The sequence below is a fragment of the Camelus dromedarius genome, chromosome 4 (assembly GCF_036321535.1).
Source record: "Camelus dromedarius isolate mCamDro1 chromosome 4, mCamDro1.pat, whole genome shotgun sequence".
NCBI classification, from domain to species: domain Eukaryota; kingdom Metazoa; phylum Chordata; class Mammalia; order Artiodactyla; family Camelidae; genus Camelus; species Camelus dromedarius.
This window is the reverse complement of record NC_087439.1, coordinates 48,609,624-48,634,246: the sequence shown is the minus strand read 5'-3', so window position 1 is coordinate 48,634,246 and position 24,623 is coordinate 48,609,624. Positions and strand designations below refer to the sequence as shown.

General features: G+C 37.2%; 1 protein-coding gene across 3 annotated transcripts in view; it reads left to right on the top strand.

Annotated features, from left to right (window-relative positions):
• CHN1 (chimerin 1) overlaps positions 1-24,623 on the top strand; it is a 188,459-nt gene that overhangs the window by 67,577 nt on the left and 96,259 nt on the right. For all 3 annotated transcript variants that reach the window (XM_064484920.1, XM_064484919.1, XM_031451689.2), the window contains 2 exons: positions 13,143-13,174; positions 15,245-15,358. In XM_064484920.1, coding sequence (XP_064340990.1) covers positions 13,143-13,174; positions 15,245-15,358 — 146 coding nt within the window. The remainder of the gene's footprint in view (positions 1-13,142; positions 13,175-15,244; positions 15,359-24,623) is intronic.

Genomic DNA, 24,623 nt, shown 5'->3' with positions numbered 1-24,623 from the left:
GAAGCACTTTACGGCTTCTCTTTGGCAGATCGGAATTGCCAGCATCACTAAAGTAAGGGTGACTTGAACCCAGGCACTTGACGCCACAATTGATCTGATAACCTAGATGGCTACTAAGTGACTCATAGGTATATGTATACATAGAGACAGACATGAGCATAAATTACATAAGTATATGAGATACACGTTATGTATTTAGAGATATCAAAGAAGTTCCATATTTTTAGTTAATTCATACTAATATGATATAACTCAAACCAGTTTGGTATTTGACCATCCTTAAACATGCAGCCTTAAACTGGACACACTTTTTTTTTCTGGCAGCCAAACAATGGGAATGTAGTTAGAACTCTTAAACTCAGAAAGCCAAACCTCTTCTCTTTGTGACTCATTTTTGGTAATGCAGGGAGCTTGATAGCATTTTTGAACACAGCTCCTCATTATTGTAACAACTGCAGTTGTGTTTTCTAGGTTACATGGGTAAAACAGACTGAGGTTGGACCAAAATGTGCCAGACTCAAGACAGTGCTGTTAGTGTAATGAAAAATGTAGAGAAAGTGACACATTTGACATTGTATTCTAATTCTAGCCACAATACCAGGGAGGTGTGTATTTGCTATGTTGTTGCTAGCACATGTCTTTGAAGGTTTCCCATTAGGCCTAGTTATAGAAAATTGACTGTAGTCATTTCTTTCCTTACCTGCCTCACTCTGGTAGATTATATCTACCTATAACTGGCTGTGATGAGTGGTGTGTGTGATAAAGACTGTTAAATGTTTATGTGAATGAGGTATCTTAGTGTAATTTACTTTTCAACACAATGCTTTTATAATATGGTTTGCAGAAGCATGTATATTTGTGTCTCTTGGGGAGGCTCCATTCTTTCTTTGACATGTATTTGTTCATTCAACCAATATTCTAAGTCCTCAGGATTCAAGTCAAATAAAGCAGGACCTCTCTCCTCAAACAGCTACTGTCTCGGTGGGGAATGGAGCAGTAAACCAAGCATTTCAGCAGAATTGTGGCAGTCACCTTGCTACATGTGTGCAGTTCCTGTGGCCGAGTCCTGTAGGAGAGTGACAGATGAGAGCAGAGTGCTAAGCAGGCATCACGGATAAAAACTTCTGTGTTCTAAGCTTTGAAGTTTGGACTTTATCTTGAAAGCTAAAGGAAGTGAAAGTGTTTTAAGCTGGAGAAAAACACGATTAGGGTTAGGCTTAGAAAGCACATTCTGGCTGCAGTGTGGAAAATAGACCAGGGAGGAAATGGACATTTTAGAGACGAAAAGAGTGGTGTAAGAAGGGTTATGATAATCCTAGCGACAGGTGATAAAGAATACAGTAAGAAACTGGTTCTAGATCTTGCCAGGAAGAGCAGGAAAGGAGAATGTGTAAAGCACTGGAATCCACAGGCCTTGGGGACCAATCATCGTGAGATTGAATGAGAAAGGGGTCTCGTAGATGTCGGGGACCAGTCAGCTTCCCCTGCGTGATCTTCTCTCGTGTCATACCTGCTTGGTAAAACCACAATCCTGTTTAAATCCACCTCTCCCCACTCTGTGCATACTCCCAAGGATCTGAATATGGCTGGAGAGAAACCGAGTTCTGACCAGGCTTCACATTAAATATATGAACCTCGAACTAGTGCTCCCCACTAGTCATACTGTGCGTCCCTGAGACATTTCACCCTCTCTTTCCCCTCACACCTCCCAATTCTCAGTTCATAATCTTGCGTCCTACCTTGCTCCCAATTGAACCAGTCAGCAGAGGGCTCCCACAGATGTCCGCCACTGCATCGACTCAACCTTGTTAGCATTTGGGTCCACAGGTTCTGCCTTCTTGCCTGTATCATGGATAATGACCAGCTCTCCACTCCACTAGGTCCATTTCCCCTCATCTGCTCAAGGACGTAGTCCTAGCAATTCCCCTCTCTCCTCCGTCATCAGTGGTTTTTCTTTTTCTATTAAATATTGTCATCAGCCCACAAGCATCCTGTTATTCCTCCCATATTAAAAAATTCTCTTGACCCTACTTTTTCTATCTGCCCTGCCCAATTTCTTTGCTCCCCTTTGTAGAAGACACTTGAAATTGTTGTCTGTACTTGCTGCCTCCGATCCTGCTCCTCTTATTTTCTCTGAAACCCATCCCTGCCCAGCCCGGCTTGTCTCCTTCACTCCAACAGGAGAGCTTAGACAAGGTCACCAGTGACGCACTAAAATCTAGTGGTCGGTTCTTTTCTTGCTTATCGTGTTGGCAGCGCTGGACACAGGTGATGACTTTCCTCATTTCTTTCCAGGATGTTACAGTCTTTTGGGTTTTCTCTTGCCTTTGCAGGGTCCTTTGCTGGTTCTTCTCCTCCCTGGCTGCTTCATGTTGGAGTGCCCCAGGGCTTGGTCCTTGATCCTCATTTCTTCTCTTCCTGTGTTTACTCCTTGATGATCTTTCCAGTTTCAGATTTTAATACAACTCATATTTCCAGTCCAGTCCACTCTCCCCAAATTCCAAACTGTATAAATACTCAGTTGCCTACTCTGCATCCTCCCTCAGATATCTAATGGACATCTCAACTATACCTCATCCCAAACAGAACTGACCTTTGACCCTCCTCTCCAAACCTTCCACGTCTCAGGTAATGACAGTTCTGAATAAAAGATCAAACCAGCCATAACCTTCTCTTAAACCAAAGCCTAATTCAGAGCAAGACCCTAACTCTTCAGTTCTGTGAAGTCTGAAAGAGGTGAGGAAGTTGCAGAAGAAAAGCTAAAGCCAGCAAAGATTTGTTCAAGAGATTTAAGGAAAGAAGCAATCTCCATAACCTAAAAGTGCAAGGTGAAGCAGCAAGTGCTGATGCAGAAGCTGCAACAGGTTCTCCAGAAGATCTAGCTCAGATCATTAATGAAGGTGGCTTCACCAAACAGCATATTTTCAATGTGAATGAAATTGGAATTCATAGCTTTACATTGGAAGATTAGATGCCATCTAGGACTTTGATGACTAGAGAGGAAAAGTCAGTGTCTGGCTTCAAAGCTCCAAAGGACAGGCTGACTCTCTTGTTAGAGGCTAATGTAGCTGATGACTTTAAATTGAAGCCAGTGCTCATTTACCACTCCCGAAGTCCTAGGGCCCTTAAGAACTATGCTAAATCTAGTCTGTCTGTGCCCTGTAAATGGAAAAGCAAAGTCTGGATGACAGCACAGCTGCTTACAACATGGTTTGCTGAATATTTTAAGCCAACTGTTGAGAGACCTACTACTCGGAGAAGAAGATTCATTTCAGAATATTACTGCTCATTGCCAGTGCACCTGGTCACCCAAGAACTCCGATGGAGATGTGCAATGATATTAATGTTGTTTTTATGCCTGCTAACATAACATCCATTCTGCAGCCCGTAGATCAAGGAGGAGTTTTGACTTTCAAGTCTTATTTAAGAAATACATTTCATAAGGCTATAAACTGGCATAGATAGTGATTCTTCTGATGGATCTGAGCAAAGTCAATTGAAAACCTTCTGGAAAGGATTCACTATTTTAGATGCCATGAAGAAAATTTGTGACTCATGGGAAGAAGTCAAAATAACATTAACAGGAGTTTGGAAGAAGTTGATTCCAGCCGTCATGGATGACTTTGAGGGGCTCAAGACTTCAGTGGAGGAAGTAACTGCAGATGTGGTAGAAACAGCAAAACTAGAGTTAGAAGTGAAGCCTGAAGGTGTGACTGAATTGTTGCAATCTCATGATAGAACTTTAATGGATGAGGAGTTACTCTTACGAATGAGCAAAGAAAGTGGTTTCTTGAGATAAAATCAGCTCCTGTTGAAGATGCTGTAAAGATTGTTGAAATGACAACCAAGGATTTAGAATATTACATAAACTTAGTTGATAAAGCAGCAGCAGAGTTTGGAGGATTGGCTCCAATTTTGAAAGAAGTTCTACTGTGGGTAAAATGCTATCAAATAGTGTTGTATGCTACAGAGAAATTGTTCACGAAAGAAGGAGTCAGTCCATTGATGAGGCAACCTTCATTGTTGTTTCATTCTAAGAAATTTTCACAGCCACCCCACCCTTCACCAGTCACCACCCTGATCAGTCAGCAGCCATCAGCACTAGGGCAAGACCCTTCACCAGCATAAAGGTTATGACTCACTGAAGGCTCAGAAGACAGTTAGCACTTTTTAGCAATAAAATATTTTAAAATTAAGGTATGTGTACTTTTTTTTTTAGTCATAATGCTATTGCACACTTAATAGACTACAGTGGAGTATAAATATAACTTACATGCACTGGGAAACCAAAAAATATATGTGACTCACTTTATTGCGATATTCACTTTATTGCAGTGGTCTGGAACGGAACCCACAATGTCTCAGAGGTGTGCCTGTGTAAGCAGGAAATAAACTTCTGTTGTGACTAGTTATTCTATATATTTAGTCGATTTAGTCATAGTCATCGTAAATTATTCTACTGTCTCAGTTGTGTAACTGAAATAGTTCTTAACTGATCTTCCCCCTCATGGTCTATCCTCATAGAATGTTCCTTTTAAAACGTCAGTCAGATTATGTTGCGCTGCTACTCAAAACTGTGCGTGGGCTTCCTGTTTTACTCAGAGTAAAAGCCAAGCCCTTACCGTGGCTCACAAGGCCCTGTGTCATCTCCCAGTCCCCTTCGTGGTTCCCATCTCCTGCTGTCCCCTGCCCCTCCCTCTCTCCCCTGTGCTGCTTGGGCCACACCAGCCTCCTTGTCCCTCAGATACTGCAGCAGTGCCTCTATCAGCCCTTGCACTGGCTCCTCTTCCTGAAATATTCTCTAATACCCACATGGCTAATTTTTCATATCCTTCAGGTCTACTCAAGTTTTCCTTTCTCAGTGAAGGCCCATCCTGACCTCTGTACCTAAAATTATATTTCATCACCCCCAGCATTTCCAATCCTTACCTATTCTACTTTGTTTTTAGAACACTCTTCATTTTGTAGCATACTATATGATTTCATTATCAATTACATTTATTTCTCTCTTCCCTTCCTCAAATATAAGCTCCGTGAGGGTAGAGATCTTGGTCTGTTTCATTCATCAGTATTTCCCAGGTGCCTAGAACAGTACTTGACACATAAGTGGGTGCTTAACAAACACTTGTTAAACGAATGGGAGGTGCAAAGCGCTCATTTAACGTTTACTCTGTTTTAGAGGACGTGTTCTCCTAGGTGGGCACATAAGAGTTTGGTACAGGAGTGGGACAGAAGCACTTTAATTGAATCACTACTGATTGCTTCTATGTGCTGACACAGCCTTTAGCTCAACTTTTGATTCTATAAAAATAAAGATTATTATGCTCATATATCTCTTGGGTATTGTGCTGATCCCTTATTTAACACTTAGAATATGCGCCACAGCTGGAAAGCATTTTTTATGAATGTTGAGTAGTATTGAATTATTAAAACCAGCTATTTTAAAATCAGCCTATCCACTCAAAAGCCTGCTTTCACCTTACTTTACTTCTGAGACTTTTTTAGTGTCATCTTTTGCTCTTTTTTTTCTTTTTTATTGAAGTATAGTCAGTTTACAATGTTGTGTCAATTTCTGGTGTACAGCATAATGTTTCAGTCGTACGTATACATACATATATTCCTCTTCATATTTTTTTATTATAGAGTACTACGAAATTTTGAATATTGTTCCTTGTGCTATCCAATATGAACCTGTTTTTTTCCACCTTTTACTCTTATTTAAAAATCATTGTTCATAAACTGCTGGGTAGTAGGATGCTTTGATGTCAGAATCTGTGATACCTTGAGGGATGAGTAGATTTGTGAAATTGCAGATCACAGCTACGGTTCCAAAAACAATCCCTTTGTCAGTTAACTGTTAGGTAAACAGATTGATAGTTTTCCACCTCTTTACCCGTACTACCTAGAAGTTACTGGAACCTAAGGTGGGAGAATAGTGGGGAAAGAAGTTTGTTTTTTAAAATTTACCTATTCACCTTTCTAATGTAGTCTGCTAATGAAAAAATAAGTAATATCAAGAAGATGAATAACTGGCTTTCAGTAGGTCAGTAAATAATAATTACAGAGCTTTAAAAAATGTAAATAGTCTTTATTGAATTTTAAAATCTGACAGCAGATAGAAAGCTACCCTACTTGGCAGGCTGCAGGTTAATGGTTTCCTTGGCTAAAGTCTAAAACATCTTTATGCTTAAAACTTCAGTCTCAGTACTGATCTTGAGTTCCCCTAAAACCAAGTTCTTTATTCTCTTTCTTGTCGCCTCTGACCAGTGCTAACTGAACACTAATCAGCTAGAGTCAGCTGACTAAAATTACTGTTGTTAACATTGTTTAATGTCCTAAAATCGCTATTATGGAAATCATCATTAATGTACAAACTCAGGTAGTTTCTCCAGGGCAAGATGAGCTAACAGACCCCTGAGCCATGGGCCACCAGACCAGAGAATTGTAGACCAGAGACATCCTGACTTTTGAAACTGTGATTAAGAAATGTCACAGAAATGTCATGATGGTAATTAACCCCAGCCTCTTTGTTCTTCCCCTGTAAAAAAACAAAACAAACAAAAAAAACCCTAACTCAAAGACAAAGTGGGAGTGGATCCCAGACGTGGTTCTCAATCCCTTGCCAAGAGCCCTGCAGTAAATCCTTACTTTGCTGCAAACATTTGCTTGTCAGAGTTTAACTTTGCACCACAGGTACTGGGTCCCTTTCTCCCTTGCTCAGTTATGGTACCAACAGGGGTGTTTTTACAGAATTGAGGAGGAAGGCACATACCTAGAAGTTTTTCTTACTATCAGCAGAGGGTAAAATGTTGAACAATCTTTCTAAGTTCCATAACACTTCTGATTTCATTTTTGTCACCTTTTCCCTCCAAGTCGTTTTCAGCTCTGTAATTCTTTGACAGGTACCCACTTTTCCACTGTGCCAGCACTGCTTTTTCTTGAGGTTTTCAGAAGTTAATTTTTTGAGCTAGTTGAAGTTTAACTATTATCCACATGATATTTTCTGTGGTGTAAAATGCAATGAGAAAAACTTAATTTGTAGGAGGTAGTGGAAAATGTGTGCTTCAGTGGAAAACTACATTGTCTACATGCTGTACGTCCTTCTGGGTGATCTGATTCTAGTCTTTGTCTTTGAGCTGTTTTAAATGAGCTCCTCCACCCCTTCCTCCTCGTCCTTTTCCTTCTCTTCCTTCCTCTCCCCTTCCTCTTCCTTGTCCTTTCCTTCCAGTCCTTCCCTCTCCTTCTCTCCCTGCAACTTAAAAAATAGATCCAAAGCTAGATTTGAATATTGACTGACTTACATGCCTTTAATTCAGAATCTACCACTGTAGGAAGCAAACACCAAATGTGTATGTTTCTCCCTTATCCCTCTTCTCTGCCTCCAAACAAGTGAGCCATTTTGAAAAACCAGGCAAAACAAAATCTTGACAGTTGAAAATAGTTGTGTGTGGTGTGTGTGTGTGTGTGTGTGTGTGTGTGTGTGTGTGTGTGTGTGTGTGTGTGTGTGTGTGTGTGTGTGTGTGTGTGTGTGTGTGTAGGCTTTATATACATACTCTAGATTGCTCCCTGAAAAATCAGTAATGTTTGGCCAAGATCATATCGTTTCTTAAAATTTCACATACCTATACCGTACCTTTCAAGAAGCATCCTATAGAATTCCAGGCCAGGTTTAAAGAGCCAGCCTATCTGTACTATTTTTTACAATGTGAACAAGAAGGAGATAATGATTTCTTGTGACTTCTGACAAGGTCAGTACCACTGTTAGGAAGGAGGTACATTGAACATTTTGGCAGTGTTCTAGTTCATTGTTTTTGTAGCATTGCCTTCAGAAGTATATGTTCTTTAAAATTGAATTTGAATTAGAAAAAAAGTGTTTTGGAACTACTATTTTGAGCAATAGCCATGGAACAGGGTTTCCTCAGTAAAATAATCTGAAACATGAAGCTATAACATTGTGGGGGAGGAGGGGAAGGGAATTAACATTTATAATACTTTTATTGTTTATTTTATGGTCTTAAGGTTTCCTTTGGAGAGCAAAATACTTCTATATAAAACACGCTCTTTTGTTTCTGTGGAAAATAAAATAAAGAACTAAGACTTTAATTTGAAAGACTGGTTTGGTGAATTTGATTAAAATGTTTTATGTATGAAGAAAATAGGTCATTACTTACAAAACTCTACAATAAATGTTAATTTAATGAATTCCATTGATATTTGAAATATTCTAAAATGACATCTGTTTAGTTATCAAATTCTTATGCTATATGCACTTTATGTCATATTCAGTAATGGTAGAGTAACTTAAAGTTTTCTTTCTCTGGTGGCAGAACATACAACATTTATGCCAACCAAGCTAAAACTTTTTATGAGAACCTTTTATTTTTAGTTAGAATTTTTTGTTCTTCTCATTTCCCATTTTTTCTGCCCATGACATACTATCATAAAAAAGTTAACTGCTAAGTATAGAAAATGAGAGAAAGCAAAGCATGTAATTCAGCACAAGTACTAATTTAAAATCATGTTTTACTTAGTCACATTGACTGCAACCAGTTTTATCCTGTAAAAAGTTCCTTGACTATTATTATGAACTTTAAAAACTTAGAAATAAGCATACAAATGTTTGTATACACATAAACCTTATTATTGCATATAACACTTAAATTCCCAGTTTGATCTGTTTGCACATAAACTAATTTGGGATCATTCGTAATCATTATTTATGATTAACTATCATAAATTGTGACTAATCCTTTCATTTGATTATCAGTGTAATGCTGTACTGTCTGTGAGTTTGAAAAGACTGTTCCAGATCACTACTTAAATAATGACGTCTTAAGACATCTGCAAAGCATCTAAATGCTGTTGTGGAGAGGGGGACTTCTCTATCCTCTTAAGTTCAGTGTCTGGGGCTTATAAGTTAAACTGACAAAAGAGAGATGAACAGGAGAAAAGATTTGTTTCATGTGCACATGGGGGAGGAGGGGCTTATAGCAGATAAATGAAAACCCCAAAGAGGCAGTTACACACTGGGGCTTATATACCATTTTAACAAATGTTGATAAAGTGTGCAAAAGAGACTAGAAAAGGAAAAAGAGGTTGGAGCTTCTGAGAGGGGTGGGAAGTTGTGGGAGGGTGATTGGGAAATGTACAGTAAATAAGAGTTTTTTAGTGTGCTCCTCTAGCAGACTCAGGTCATCTTGGGAGATAAAAATTGTCTCTGGAGTCATTCTGTTCTCTTTCCCCTTTTTTGGGGGGGGAGGAGGACACCGTCACAAAGGGAAGTTATATCTGCCCTGGTTTTAGGCAGAAAGGGGGAGGGCAGATTGCTCCTCCTGTGTTTGCTCTTTCTTAATTGCCTTCAGCTCAAAATAATCCTTATGCTAAAGTGGCATATTCTGGGGTGGCATTTTCTGATCCCCTTCACCATCTAGATAAGAGAAAAAAAGACTTATTTTAAATTTAAGTTTTATTTGACATTTCCATTATAGAAACGTAGAAAAAGATGTCACTGGTGTGTGCATTTATTTTGGACCTACAGCTTATTATAAAAGTTCTGTATTAATCATCAGTGTTACCTTTTTTCTTTTAATTCAAATTTCTTTTGGGTAAAGCAGAATAATTATTGAGCAATATAAGGCCAAAATCAAGTGTGTTATGAAGATTACTTAGGCAATCAGCTGAAGCATATTAGGGACTTAATGGACTTAAATAAATAGTATTTGTCTTAGATTATAACACTATTACAGAACCAAACTTGGGTCCACTCGGCCACCATGTGGTGAAGCCAGTTTACTGATACTGGGTTGTAGTAAAGGAAAGCACAGCATTTATTACACAGCTCAGCAAGGAGAACAGGTGGCTCATGCTAAAAAGAGCCATACTCCCTGATGGCTTTCAGGGAAGGGTTTTTTAAAGGCAACATTTGGGGTGAGGGCTACAGGGTTCATGACTTTCTTCTGATTGGTTGGTGGAGAGGTAACAGGTGGTGTTTCAGGAATCTTAATCATTAACCTCTGGTTCCAATCAGTCTGGAGTCCATCTACTTGCTTGGGATCAGCATGAAGTCACCATCTTCCTGGTGGGGGTCTTAGTTCCTGCAGAACAGCCGTAAGATATGTATCAGGTTCTTCCTTGAGGAGGAACTGGGACTCTGTATTATCATTGAACTGTTGTTTCTTGAGTGCTTTTCCTTTGTTTCTGTATTCCCTCACTTCCATAACTAGTAGCTGCTTGAGTCTGCTCTTTGTAACTCAGGGAAGGCCTAGGAGACTAAAGCCTTTTTCTACAGACAGGAAATGGGGGACATGAAGAGGCTTTTGTGCTCAGGAGGGTCCTGCAGGGCCTGCTCTGTTCCAACACCATTGGACTACCACACCATTTGGGGCCATCAGTCCCTCAGCATTCACTATTACTTATTTGTACTTGTCCAGGATTTTTGTTAGTGAGTAGAATGTGTTCAAGAACTTCACTTTCTTATTTCCTCAGTCACATAGGGCTGATAAAAGTAACCTTCAACCACCTGCAAAGATGTCATGATCTAAGGGAAAGGCCATGAGCTCCTCATCTCAAAATGTTGGGGACCCCATTCTAATATGTCTGAGGCTCCAGTATTATATTGTAGAAAAGTTAATCTTGGTTTCTGTTTTTTAAAGGTGATATTCTTTATTTAAAAATTTATAGATAATACTGAAGTCCCGTTTTTGCCTTTCCTGTGGGGCCCCTCAATTCAGTTATCTCTCAGCTTCAAGAGGTAACTATTTGAATTTGGTATATATTTTTCCAGATCTTTCTCTATGCTATAAATATGTTGTGGGTGCACATGCTTTTCCTAAATGTCATATTGTATTATTCTGTAACTTACATTTGTGTTCAACAGTTTGTCTTCATGTTAGTCCCTGTAGAGCTACATCATTCCTTCGAACCATGTATATTATTTATACTATAAAGCAATTTAGTTATTTCCGTATTGGTGTATATTTATTTCCATTTTAAAAATGACTGTGAACAGTGTTTCTGTGAACATTCTTATCTATGTCTTCATGTGTACCTGTGTCAGTTTTCCTTTCCAGTAAATACCAAGGATTTGTACACTTTTAGTTTGAGTAAATGCTGTAAAACTGTTCTTCTGATTAACATTTTATCATAAAATAGTGGAACCTTAAATTAATTCTTTAAGTGAAGACCTAAACATTGAATCTTCATCTCAAAAGCAAAGATTTGCTTTCAAGCAGATGCGTGACCCTACCCTAATAAACTCTGGACCTAAAAATAGAATAGCTGTCATGTGTAGCTGTAGAGACCAACTGGCATATTTTTAGCACACTGAATTTTATGAGCAGAGAAATTGTGCAACAGGACCAAATCAGGTGGAATTTATTTTGAGATGGTAAATAACCTCACTGCAACCTCAGCAGACAATAGAAGATTCCTTAAGGGTTAAGTATTATTTATATATAATTTTCAGGAAAAGGTAAAATCATGTCTCTCCTACAGGTATGAAGATGAACACATGTTTTAAAATATATTTACTCATAGGATATGAGGAAACCAGGCCAATGTTAATAATCAGTTCAAAGTAAAAGTCAAAATAGTATATATTTATTTGAAGTCAAGGAATGTTGAGATGAATTGCAGTTAGAGACAAGACCTATTTTTCTCCTGGGAAGGGGGTTGGAAAGAAGTCAATTGAACCACTACTATGCAGGAAAAGTTTATATATATATAGATATCGGTTACCTGCATCTTAGAGAGTTCCAGAATAGCTCAATGATTTGGGCTAGATAAGCCATCATCGTATGCTATAAATCATGCATAGTTTTTAACTGAAACAAAATTTTTTTCTACATGATGAATAAATATCTCAAGTTTGCTGAAAACAGTATCAGACCTTGATGCCCAGTGAGTGGGTCATCCAGTCTTGGTCGTCAGGCTCTGTGTAGAGGCCAAGGGAGATCAGAAAGGATAGACTTTGAGTTGCTCTGGGAACTGCCGTATTTAACTAATTCAGATGAGTCAGTGTCAGACAGACAAAGTATTTGGGTTTTGATACTGCTGACTGAGAATCCCAGTTTTAGCTTGGTCTCTACCACTTTGTCACCTTAAACAAGTGGTCTAACCTCTCTGATTCTGTTTCTTCATCAGTAAGACAAGACTGATAACACTATCCTATGAGAATGAAGTAGAATAATTCATCTCACTGTGAGGAGTAAATCGTCTTCAAATACAGTTAAGGCATATAACTCAATAATAAATATAGTCCTTGGTGCCACCCAGGTAGCGCCTCAGGAAAGCTTATTCTATTCCTGTCAGGACCCCATTTAAATGTCATCTCAGAGACCTTTCCTGATGACATAACTTAAATACCTTGTTAGTCCTCCCTGTTATGTTCCTCACTTGTATTTTCATTACAGCATTTATCATTACTTCCTGGTTTCATGTTTGCTTGATTTCTTTAATTTTTTTTATTGTCTGTCTCTCATCATTAGAATGTAAATATCGAAAGAGTAATGACAGTTTTTGTCTTACTACAGGTAGGACGATACCTACCACATGCTTGCCACTCAGTAGATGTTCCTTGAATGAACAGGGCCAATATTTTAAGTCTACCCAGTAAAATTCCTCAGAATCTATCCTGCTGGGCCTTTCTGTAGCTACGGGGAGCACACCAGCCATGAAAAAGCCTGGGAAGATAAACTGTAGGGAGGAAGAGCTGATGGAAGAACAAAAGGGCAAGATTATGGGAGATGTTAACAGAATGGAGAATATGGTGGAACAGGAAGGGAGGGACTGGGAGAGAAAGCCACAGTCTGTTCTGACACAACTGTGGGCATTAAATTTTTGGATGTTTTATTTTACTCTTGGGATAAAGTGATATAAATATTTTTTCTAGAAGTGAAAGATAATTTAGCTCAACTCTTTTTACATATACAGTGTTTCATAAATAAGAAAAAGGTATGTGAGTTGAAGTGACCAGTCCAAATGGCATGATCAGTCTGCTGAGAGGACTGGGATTCCAGTCTCTGATTTTTCTAATCTTATTTTTTTTTCCTAATATATGCTTTAGTTTGTCACATGTTCAAAGTGTTGAGTTATGTTTTGAACCTTTCCATTTTGACAGATACTCTTTTTCTCTTTCCCAATAGGTAGAAAACAGACCGAAGTATTATGGAAGAGAGTAAGTATGGATTATCAGAAAACATTTTCTAGATTGGAGTATGTAAAAGAGACAGGTAAATGGATGTTTTTTAGTAAAAATAAAAGGAAGAGGAAGGAGGTTTTCGAGTTTGAATGAGTTAAATTATTTTTCTGATTACAAATGTAATTGTCACAACTGATGAAAATATAGAAAATAGAGTCAGGTATCGAGAAGAAAATAGCATGGGAGAATGTGCATGCAGTAATGTTAAAATAAAGATGCAAGTCATATAAGTAAGTAAGTAATTCTAGATGTATATAAAGAAAAGTATATATTTCTATGTATGTTTATATTAAGCATGTAGATACATACGCACATGTATATGCATACAGTAGGGTATAGGTGGTTTATTCTATAGTTATAATTTATTTTCTAAATTTTCTGTTAATAAATTCATGCTGCCTAGAAATAACTTATGTTAACAGTTTGAAGTATTACCTTCTGAAGATCTATCTTATTAGTGGTTTTTACAAAATTGACATATTATACATATAATTTTGTAGCCTGGTTTTTCCATTTACTATTAATAATAAGCATTTTTCTATTTTATGAAAAATACTATAATTTTTAAAAGCCATAATTCTTCTGATTATTTAAAAAAAAAAAAGAGAACTTTAGCCCTTTGGGGAAAAGAATAAAAATCACCTATAATCCCATTTTTCCCCAAATAAAATAATTTTTTTTCATGGCTTAAGACCATATCAGATAAACAGTAATGTATGTAGCAAATATTTTTAAATTATCTAAATTCTGTTTAAATTTTCAAAACTCTTGTGAATAGAACATAACACTTAGGAGCTAGACGGAGCCACTGGTGTTCTTTGTGATTGTACCGTGATTTAGTCATTTCTCTGCTTTCAGCATATAGGTTGATTTTAAACTGTAATGTTAAAAGTAACACAGTAAGAAATATTTTAGTGCATAAAGCTCTTTCTGGGGTGGAAATTTTGGGTCAACTGGTATCATTAGTTTTGAGAGTCTTTAAATAACCACTATCAAGTTTTGTTCCAAAATTTGTTTCTTTGAATGACATTTTCTTTTAAATTAAGTGGGTTTTTAAAAAACAAGTAGAAAATAAAAACAAGCAGATATTAGATTTTACTAATTTTATTAATTGATGTTATTAAGCTTAAAATAATATACCAATATGCTGATCTAATCATCAGGTTTAGGTTGCCATCTTCTTGCTCCAGCAGAATCAGAGTGGAACTGGTTCTGAAAGATTGAGGAATTTACAGAGATAAGAAACTCCAGGAGCGTGTCGTCAAACCTTGTTGTTCTAATTGTCATGATAGCACAAACTGCTTCAAGACTTAAATTGAGGAAAATCGAAACTTTCCCATGAGAAAAACTCCAAAAACTTGCCACATGAACCCTCTTCTATTTTTCAGTGTTTTTGTTTTTTTTTTTGTCAGAATGTTATAGGTGAATCTACCATGTCTGTATAAGGAGTGTGTTATTCATGTTTATTCTTCTTCCTCCTTTTTTCTCTGTTAATCAAAAATAAGGTTTTAGCAGGGAGTGAAAGCAAGTATTACCGTTGTTTGCTTTTGGCTTGAGTACCCACTGACGCAGATTATGCACATTATTGGGCAGTCATGCCAATTAAGGGCAACCCAGGGCCCTGGAAAATTGCCAGCATACACTCTGAGCCAGAATTTTGGAGCAGTGCCACTAGTGTGAAGAAAGGAAGTGGGACACATTTCTGTGTATTTTTTAGCATGTCCATATGGTCACGCAGCTACATGAGAAGGGAATCGTCCTCTTGAGAGAGGTGGTTGATCTTCCATGGACGGATGTGAATTTTGATTCCGTGATTGTTAAATGGATTGGAGAGCTGCTGCTTTGGTCCTGTTCTTGTCACCACAGAGAAGCTGGCCAGGGGCCAGGCCCAGAGAAACACAAGCATAGTTAAACCCAACTGCTCCCCTTCGATTATATGGCAGTACTTTGTCTAAAAAACAACAGAAGAAGGTGGGGGGTTGTTTTACCTTGTTTTATTGAAAAAGATGGAAAGCATGCAGTTTCTGAATTGACTTTGTTTCTTAGGTTTCACGGCATGATCTCCCGAGAAGCTGCAGACCAGCTCCTGAGTGTAGCTGAGGGGAGCTACCTCATTCGAGAGAGCCAGCGTCAGCCAGGAACCTACACTTTGGCTTTAAGGTTGGTCTTGGACCTGTAATTAGAACTGTGCTTCCTTTAAAACCCTCTTAATAGAGGGCTTTAAATTTTAAAAGCATCCAGCATGTAATTGAATTGGTTCTTGTTTTCTTGGGACCTAATTACCATTTTAATAGCTTTGAGAGTCTTAAAAAATTCCTCATGAATGGTAGCACTCAGTTATTAAGAATTGAAAAACTTTTAAAGCATTTTTACTGTAGCTGCTTTCTTCTGTTTATCTTACCGGATTTCTCCCATCTGTCCTGCTGTTTCAGCTCCCATCTATTTCTTGAATAAGGGAAGGAACTAAGAGAAAAGAGTAACGTGTAAAATTGAAGCTGATGGTTGGCTTTTGGTTGAAGCAGTTTTCTGGGGAACTCTTGGCTCTGTCCTATTAACTGAACTTTGCCTAGCATTTTGGCTATTCTTAGCTTACAGAAAAGTGGCCAGAAACAAGTATTTCCATTAACCCTGCAATAATAACAGAACAATAATACAATAGCATGCTTATCCATTGGGCTTACCTCCTGCCAGGCCTCTAACCTCATTTAATCTTCACAACAAGTCTAGGATGTATATACAGTTACTGTCTCCACTTTACAGATAAGGAAACTGAGGACCAAGAGGTTGAGTAACTTGGCCAAGGTCATACATTTAATAATTCATGTAGCTGGTATTGGAACCCAGACAGTTTGGCTTCAGAGTCTATGTTCTTAATCATCCTACATTGCTGCCTCTCCAGAGGTTTGGAATGATTATCCACTGTCTTTGTTCATTCCTTTATTTGTTCATTCGTGCACTTATTCATTCATCTATTCTTTGGAAAATATTTAAAAGTAGAAACATTGTAAGAAAGAGGCCAAAGAAATAGAAATAACATTTCTTTTCCTAGCCACAAAGAGAGAATAGGAAAATGCTGTTACTACTTAGGACTCTTAATATGACCGTGTCTAACTCCTTCTCTAGTCACTTGTGCCTAGGTGAGTGAGCAGGGACGGCTCTTACCCCCATCCACCAGATTTAATATTAATCTTTCTGACAAGAAGAATGGTATAATTCAGTATTACTTCACGGTGAATTCTGAATCAACGGCATACCTGAGGAATAGAGTTTGTTAATAGGAGTTTATGGGAATTTACTTTTTATGACAGATTATGAAGTGTAAATCCCCCTTTAATTAACTAATTATATTGTTTTTCAGGTTTAAATTGTGGTATATAGGGGCAAAAATCTGGGCTGGGAATTCAAATACCTATTAACTTTGCCGCTAAATGAACTAGAAGATTGATTTGGAGCCAGTCACAGAAATTCTTGAAGTGACCTTCTGCTTCTTTCTACTCGTAACATTTTCTAATTCTCGGATTCTACAACGCCACTTTTCCAAACAGGTGGTCACCTAAGTGCCTGGGGTAGATAATCCTTGATGTCAAGGCTAGCGGACAAAATAAGGAAGAAGGCGGTATGATGAGAGGGGAGACAGATCTGTAAACACTCTCTTCCTTTCCTCCGAGATCATGTAGTAAGTTACAGAACTGGAATTTGAACTCAATTTCGCCTTATTGCAAAGTTCAGGTACTTTCCATTATACTACATTGCCTCTCATAATGTGCTCATCATGCAGTTTTTATTGAATGACACCAGCAAACGCCCTAGGGCCAAAGATTTAATTTGGAGAAAAGTACCCAAACCTTCCAAGCTCTTCCTCATTCCCACCCTCTCACCCTCTCTCATGCTACTCATAACTTTAAGTTTATAATCACTCACTATCCACTTTGGCTCAGGAAATCCTAGAATTGAATTGAAGAACATAGATGAACGTGAGATTGATGAGAGAGCCTTTAACTTATAGGTCTGGGGTAACATACAGTTTTCCTTTTGTTTTTGAAAATTATTATAAAATTGTCACATGGAAAAGAAATAGCAGTGAGCAAAAGGGGTTGTCCCAGGGGTAGGGAATTTGTGAATTTGCGTTTTGAGTAATGTACATGCAAGGAAAATAACGATTTTCCTTGTTTTTAACTAGATGTGTGGCAGGGAAGTGTTAAACAGAATATAAAATAGAAGCTGTATTAATCTTACCAGGTACACCCCATTTCAACTAATGATCCTCCCAGTTCACATCAGTTTGTTTTGTTTTTGACATAATGCGTGATCCACTGAGGTGGGGGTGCAGTTTGAATTGATAGCCATCAGTGTCCGTTATGCATTTACTGTGTTAAACAAGGGCCCTAAAATTAGGAATAAATCCTTGATCTCAAGTTGCTCCATAGGCACCTCAGCCTCAGTATGCCCAAAACTGAGCTTACCAGCTTTCCTCCCAAGAGTGCTATAGCATCTGTATTCCCTTTAATAGGTGGTGACACTGTTATTTGGCCAGTTCACAAGACTAAAACCAAGACGTCATTTTTCCTTTCTTCTAGTTCTATTTTAAGATGTTTGTAGGCCTGGCCTTACTCATTTAGTGGTCCCCATCTTCCATCATGCCAAACACTGTATCCCATATCAAATAAATATTTTTTACTATTACGTTTGTTTTTTTAGTATAAATTGCTTTTGAAATTAACTTCAGTTTTGTAGTTTTCTTGTTATGTTTTTGTTCATATTTTATATCTTTTCATAGACTGGAAAGCCCAAGGGACTGTGCTTATATTATCTAATGGTTAAAAGAACTTTTTTTCTTGCTCATCTCACAAGCCTAACCCAACAATCTTTTCTTTCTTAAGTATTTCTCAAATTTTCCCCTCCTTTTCAATCATGCTACTTTCTGGACAAGTTCCATAACTAAGAAATCTTCCCGTATCCAGCCTTGCCCTCGCTAATGTATTTTCCACGGAATTGTAAATGATCAGTCTTAGAATCTGAAGCATTGATCAGCAAAGTTGTGATGTTGAGTAGGGCACAAGGTTTCAAAGATCACACCTCCCTTCGTCATCTCCCGTGCACCTGGGGGAGCCTAACCTTCACTGATGATCTTTGTGTATAACGTGAGGTGTTAGTTTGGGGAAGATGTATTGTATGTGTGCTGTCATTGTATTAGTTTTTTGCAGTCAGGAGAGATTTGTACTGCATGATGTGGAAGGTGGTCTGTGGTTTTTATTTCACTTTCCTCTTCCCCATCATCTCCCACATCCCATCTCAGCCGAATTTCAGGCTGGGTCTGATCTGGCTTTTCTGCCTTTGCTCATATGGACTCCTTGGTTCAGGAAAAAAGATTGTTGCTCAATCAGAGTCTTTTATACAATGAAGCATTAGGCAGATGTCCACATGATTGGAGTATGTAGTTGAAGTAAGATGCTCTCCCAGGTAGTAGGTTATATCTCATGAAGTGTTTCGTATGACTTTGGGATTTTTTTATGTGTTGATTTTGACAACATTTGGATTAGCTGTAGTTCAGTGAAATAGCATGGCAAGGATCAGCTGTATGTAAGCTAAAATAGTTGAAGAAGTTTGGTTGAAAACATTTTTCTTTATGATTTCCATAGTTTTAGAATTAATTCTTTAAAAAATTTTATGTCATTCTATAATTTTTTTCACTAGAAGAATAAAGTGGTGAGTTCAGTGTTGTACATGTGGAGTGATAAATGAAAAGGATAGGACTGCATGTTTTATATTATCCTTTTTATTAAATGTTAAGTATATACAAAAGAATGCTTATAAGAAATAGAAAAATTATTAAATATCACTATACTGTAACTGTAGGTTTATTCGTAATAGATTATTTCTGACTTTTCTAATTTTTTTCCTCTGAACTTCTAACTTCCTGACTTATCTCTGAATTTCAATTTGGACATTTTCTGTTGACCTGTCTTCCAGTCCACTAGTTCTTTATTCTGCTATTTTTGATCGGCTGTAAATTTGTTCATTGAGTTCCTAATTTCATATACTGTGTTATTTAGCTCCAGAATTTTCTTTTCCTTTTTTAATAAGATTCTAATTCTTTGATGAAATTTTCCATCTTTTCCTGCATTTTCTCCATCTTTTCCTATATATTCTTGAACTATAACCTATCAAAAGATTGTTTGCTATAAATAACTATTACAATTACATAAGCACTGTACTATGAATTCTTGGAAATAGTGAAATAAGAAGGTGATAAGACTAGTGGAGAGCTAATGTAAGTGATCATATAAAATGACCTTTTGTATATTGGCATCTGTTTTCTCACTGCCACCACTATACCTGATAAGAGTCATAAGTTCAGTTACAGCCCATTCAAAACTAGTTTTTTCACTATTTTTATCTGAAAATTTTATATTTTTAAAAAATGGAATTGCTGTGAATACAAGAAGGTCTTTACTAACTCAAATTTATAAATAACATTTTGATTCTAATAGCTGTTTACTTTTTCTACCTTGACTAAAACGTGCGAATAGGTGAATCAGTGCTGACCATTAGGGTCTTTTATTCTTCCTCAGCCACCTATTTAATGTGGAGCACACCTGCTTAGACTTCATCCAAGAATTTCATTGGAAATATTAAAAACACCTCTATAGTAAGAGTGCACATTTAACATGGCATCAAGACTAAAATTATGCATTATTTTGACTTATTATTATGCTCCCTGTCAACGCTGGGTCCCTTTGTTATAAAATACCCCTTTTTCTCAGTGGCCTGAACTGCTAAATTTATTTTTACTGAGGAGAAAAATACATAAAAAGTATGTATTTTATTAAAACTAGAAAAGAAAGCTTGAAGAAGAAACATTTAGGATACCAATGACATAAACAGGAAATCTTTCTGTGCAAAGTATGTTTTTAAGAGAAGAGGAAGGTCAGAGAGAATAAGAAATTGAGATTTTAAAACATGTATCACAAAACAGTTGCAATTACCCATTCTCAAGTTTGGAACTTTGGAAGTGAAGCTGTAGTATAGGTTTTAGAGTCTGACAAACCTAAGTTCTGATTGACCTTATTATATATATTTAACCTTTCCAAGTTTATTTCCTGTTTGTAAAATAGGGATTATAATCCCATTATTTCTTAAGAGGGTCCTTTTAAAAGCCTGTGATTAGCAGCATTCCACTTTCGAGAATCAAATTCTCTCTCCATTGAGATGCCTTCAGTTGTTAAGTATTATCTGATATTCAGACTAAACAAACTCTCCTGGCTTAAACAATAAATTATTTAAGGAGATATTTCATGTAATGAGAAATTCAGAGAAATGCAATAGCATGGATGATGAATATCCCAGCGATGTCATCAAGGACTTGTGATCTTTCTGTTTTATTCATGGCCACTGTCAGTGTCAGCTCCAGTCTAAGGCTGATTTTCCTTGTGATCAAAAGGTGGCTGTTAGGGGCAGTCAGAGTTGCGTGCTTCCCTGTTTATGCCTGTGTAAGAAAAGCGAGGGACTCTCTCCTCTCACGCCATATGCATCCATTCCTTCAAGTTGATTGGGCCAGTGCGGGTCTCCCTTTCCCACCCACTGGCCAGTAATGATCTGCTGGGAAACGCAGGTACTGATTGCTTGTCTAACCACCACCTGCTCTTGGATCTGGGAGATGAGATCATTTTCCTCTGGAAGATAAGTCTTTGGGAACAAGACAAAAACCTGGTTTTCTTTTCCTGTTTGAAAAGAAGGAAGAAGGTTGGCATGAGGAAGGAAAATGGATACCATTTACACAGCATAGCACAGGAGGTATTCATTAAAGTCGTTTCTTTTTTCGATAGTGAGGATCAGTTTATGGTGCACTTCTTCAGATCTTTAGTCCTAATAAGTTCTTATTAAACATCAACATTTTCTTAATATAGTAATCCAGTTTCAGTAAATAGTAAGAAAATCTGGTATGAGTTCCAAAGAAAGATTTAGACAAGGCCAGGCACCAAAGTTATGTCAATTCTGTTTTGATGATGTTCTTGTCAAAGATATTTTCAAAGCTTGATTTTAAATAGTTTCCAAACTGACTTTAAAAGAATTTAATATTTTAAAGATGATATTAAAAACCTAATTATGTTAATAATTTTAGCACAGAGAAACCCATAGTACTTTTGACTAATATATACCTTAAAATAATTAACTCTGAGATGTCACTAATGTGGGTCAAGGCCTTTCATGGAAATTAGGGGTTTGGTCTTCATCATTAAATTGGAACATTAATATAATCTCCCGGGTAACTGCACCATCAAAAACAGCAGCATTTATTGCTTTTGTATTCTGCCAGGTAGTATCCAAATGGGTCATATTTAAGCCACCTCTGAAAGGTAAACTGTAAGACTGCCAGGCAGAAAGACAGGATGTGATTAAAAACAAAAACAAAAACAAAAAAAGAGCATTGTGGGAAGAAGAAAAAGCCAAGGAAGGACTGTCTAGAACAGCATGGAACATTTGGTGTATGGCAGGCTGCTGGGGCTTGGGGTTGCAGGAAGTTTTAGCAATAAGTATGCCAGGGAAACTTGGTATTTCATGCTTAAGAATTTGGACTTTATCTGTAAGAGTGGGAGTCACTAAAGACTTTTAATAGAGGAGAGTAATGGGTCCATTTGTAATTTAAAAAGTTTCATTGTGGGAGCAATAAGAATAAATGAGTAGACAGGGTGGTGGGACCTAAGTTTTACCAGAACTATTCAGCTAATTTAGAAAACAGTTTTCCTTGAGCAATGGAGTACTGTTCTGTAAGAGTTTCTAGATACTTTATAAATTGTAAAGGGCTCCCTTTGAGGAGAAATGTTAACTCCAAATTTGGCAACTCTAGAGACATTTCTGTTGAGTATGACTCATTTTAGCTCCTCTAAATTGGGAGGAGAGCAAGATGACACATGTGCAGGAGTCTTGATAACCTCCAAATCCTGTGTCTGAATATTCCAGAACAGATTTTGGACATATTCCAGAGAAGGGTTTATACGTATAGTGCTCGGCACTTCTTGTTCATCTTCTGACCATCAAGATAAGAATTATTTGGAAAAATTTTAAGATAGTGGAAAATACATGAGAATTTAGACACTGAGAAAGCATAATGTTTGGACATATTTATTATATATTTAAAAATATTTCTTATTTGATAAATTCTGAAATATATCCAATGTTAATCTGAAAAATAAAATTCACTATACAGGGCAGTATGTTTAGTATCATACTAGTGTGTGTGTGTGTGTGTGTGTGTAAGGTATATATGTTAGTAGCTGGGTGTCTAAAAGAATGATTTTTTTTCTTTAAAACAATGCCATACGTATCTTTTTTACAATCAGACAGAAAAATCTATAGGGTTATTTTCATTTTGAGAAAAATCGAAGACAGTAGCTGCAACTTGGGCCAAAGTGGAAGACAGTACCTCCTAAACCTCTTAAGATTTGACTCTACGTGGAATGTATCACTTTATCGAAATTACTGGTCAGAAGAATTGGTCAGCCTTTGGGGCAATAGGAAAGGAAGTCACAGAGGCATGTTCAAGAGTCCAGGGTCTGTGAGGGGAAGTCCTGGCCAGCATTGACAGTGCTGTCTGTAGAATGGAGATGCTCACACAGGGAACCATGTGAGTCACCCTGTCATTAAAAAGTCAGTTGGGTGTCTTCCTGCAGTACTCCTCAGAGCCTGTGAGCATTGGGAATAGAACTCTACTGCATTTCCCAAGTTTATTTGATCATGAGACCCTCTTTTTGTGGAATCTCTCTATGAAACACACTTTGAGAAATAGTCTATTAAACATTTGATTTATTCAGTTCCTCTTCCTTTGGACTCCATGTTCACCAAGAAAATTTCTGATTAATGACTTCCCATGTGATCCGTCTACAGGAGGAAAAGAACTTAAAATGTATAGGCTGACTATAAAGAGTCTTTGAGTTATTTCTCATTTTTGGTTAACAAATTAGAATTAAATTGTTGAGAGTAGCGGGGAGAAAAGAAGGAAAAAATATTACCGGGTTTCTTCTGTTTGGTAAGTTCAGATAGATACCCCCTCCCAACTTTTCCCCCTTTTTTTTTCACACCTCTTTGATAAATGAACTTAAAAGACTTTTGTTCAAGTGTTAAATTGATAGAAGAAAAAAAAAATAAGAGCTAACTGCCTCACCAGTTCTTTTTCTTCCTGTTTTCTGATTTTTCTCCCTGGGCCAAAAAAGATTTATCTCCTATCCAGGGGTGTTCTGAAACATCTACCCTGTGGCAGCCAACCACTGTTTCTGTATATTATGAAATTGCAGCATTTTTCCCCCTAACTTTATCCCCAGGCTTGGCTTTTGAACATTGTGTCTTACTCTTTTTTTTAAAACTCTTTTCCTTTTTTTAGTTATAAATAACATACCAATTCATCCATTTTAAAGTTTACAATTCGGTGGTTTTTAGTGCTTTCACAAAGTTATGCAACATAATCAATTTTAGAACATTTAATCACCCTAGAAAGAAACTCCAGACCCATTTGCAGTCACTTCCCATTTCTCCCCAACTGTCCCAGCCCCAGGGAACCATTAACCTACTTTTTTGTCTCTGTAGATTTGTACATCCTGGATGTTTCAGAAAAAGTGGAATCATGTATAATATGTGTTCTTTTGGGATTGGCTTCTCTCCCTTAGCCTGTTTCAGGGTTCATCTACAATGGTGCATGTATCAGTACTTAATTTCTTTTTTTTATTTTGGGGGGATAATTAGGTATTTATTTATTTATTAATATATTTTTTATTTTTACTGACTTTTTTTGGGGGGGGATGGGGGTAATTAGGTTTTACTTATTTTATTTATAGAAGAGATACTGGGGATTGAACCCAGGACCTTGTGTATGCTAAGCATGCATTCTGTCACTTGAGCTATACCCTCCCCACTTAATTTCTTTTTATTAATGAATAATATTTGAGTAATGGTCCAGTGTTTGGATAAATATCACATTTTGTTTATCCATTCATCAGTTGATGGTCATTTGAGTTGTTTCCACTTTGGGGCTGCTGTGAATAATGCTACTATGAATAATGCTCTATGAAGGCTTTGGGTGAATATAAGTTTTTGTTTCTCTTGGTTATACACCTAGGGGTGAAATTTCTGGATCATATTATAACTCTATGTTTAAAAATTTGAGGAACTGCCGAATTTTTTTCCAAAGTGGTTTTTACCATTTTATAATCCCACCAGCCATGTGTGAAGGTTCTAATTTCTCTACTCCTCGCCAATACTTGTTATTATGTCTTTAACTTAAACAGTGGGGGTGACATCCTAGTGGGTGTGAAGTGGTATCTCATTGTGGTTTTAATTTGTACTTTGTTCTGGAATGGTACTTCATTTTTCAGATTTTTTTGCGCAGCATGGTTTTTATTCACTAGTATTCTGTCTATTGTAACTTCAGTTC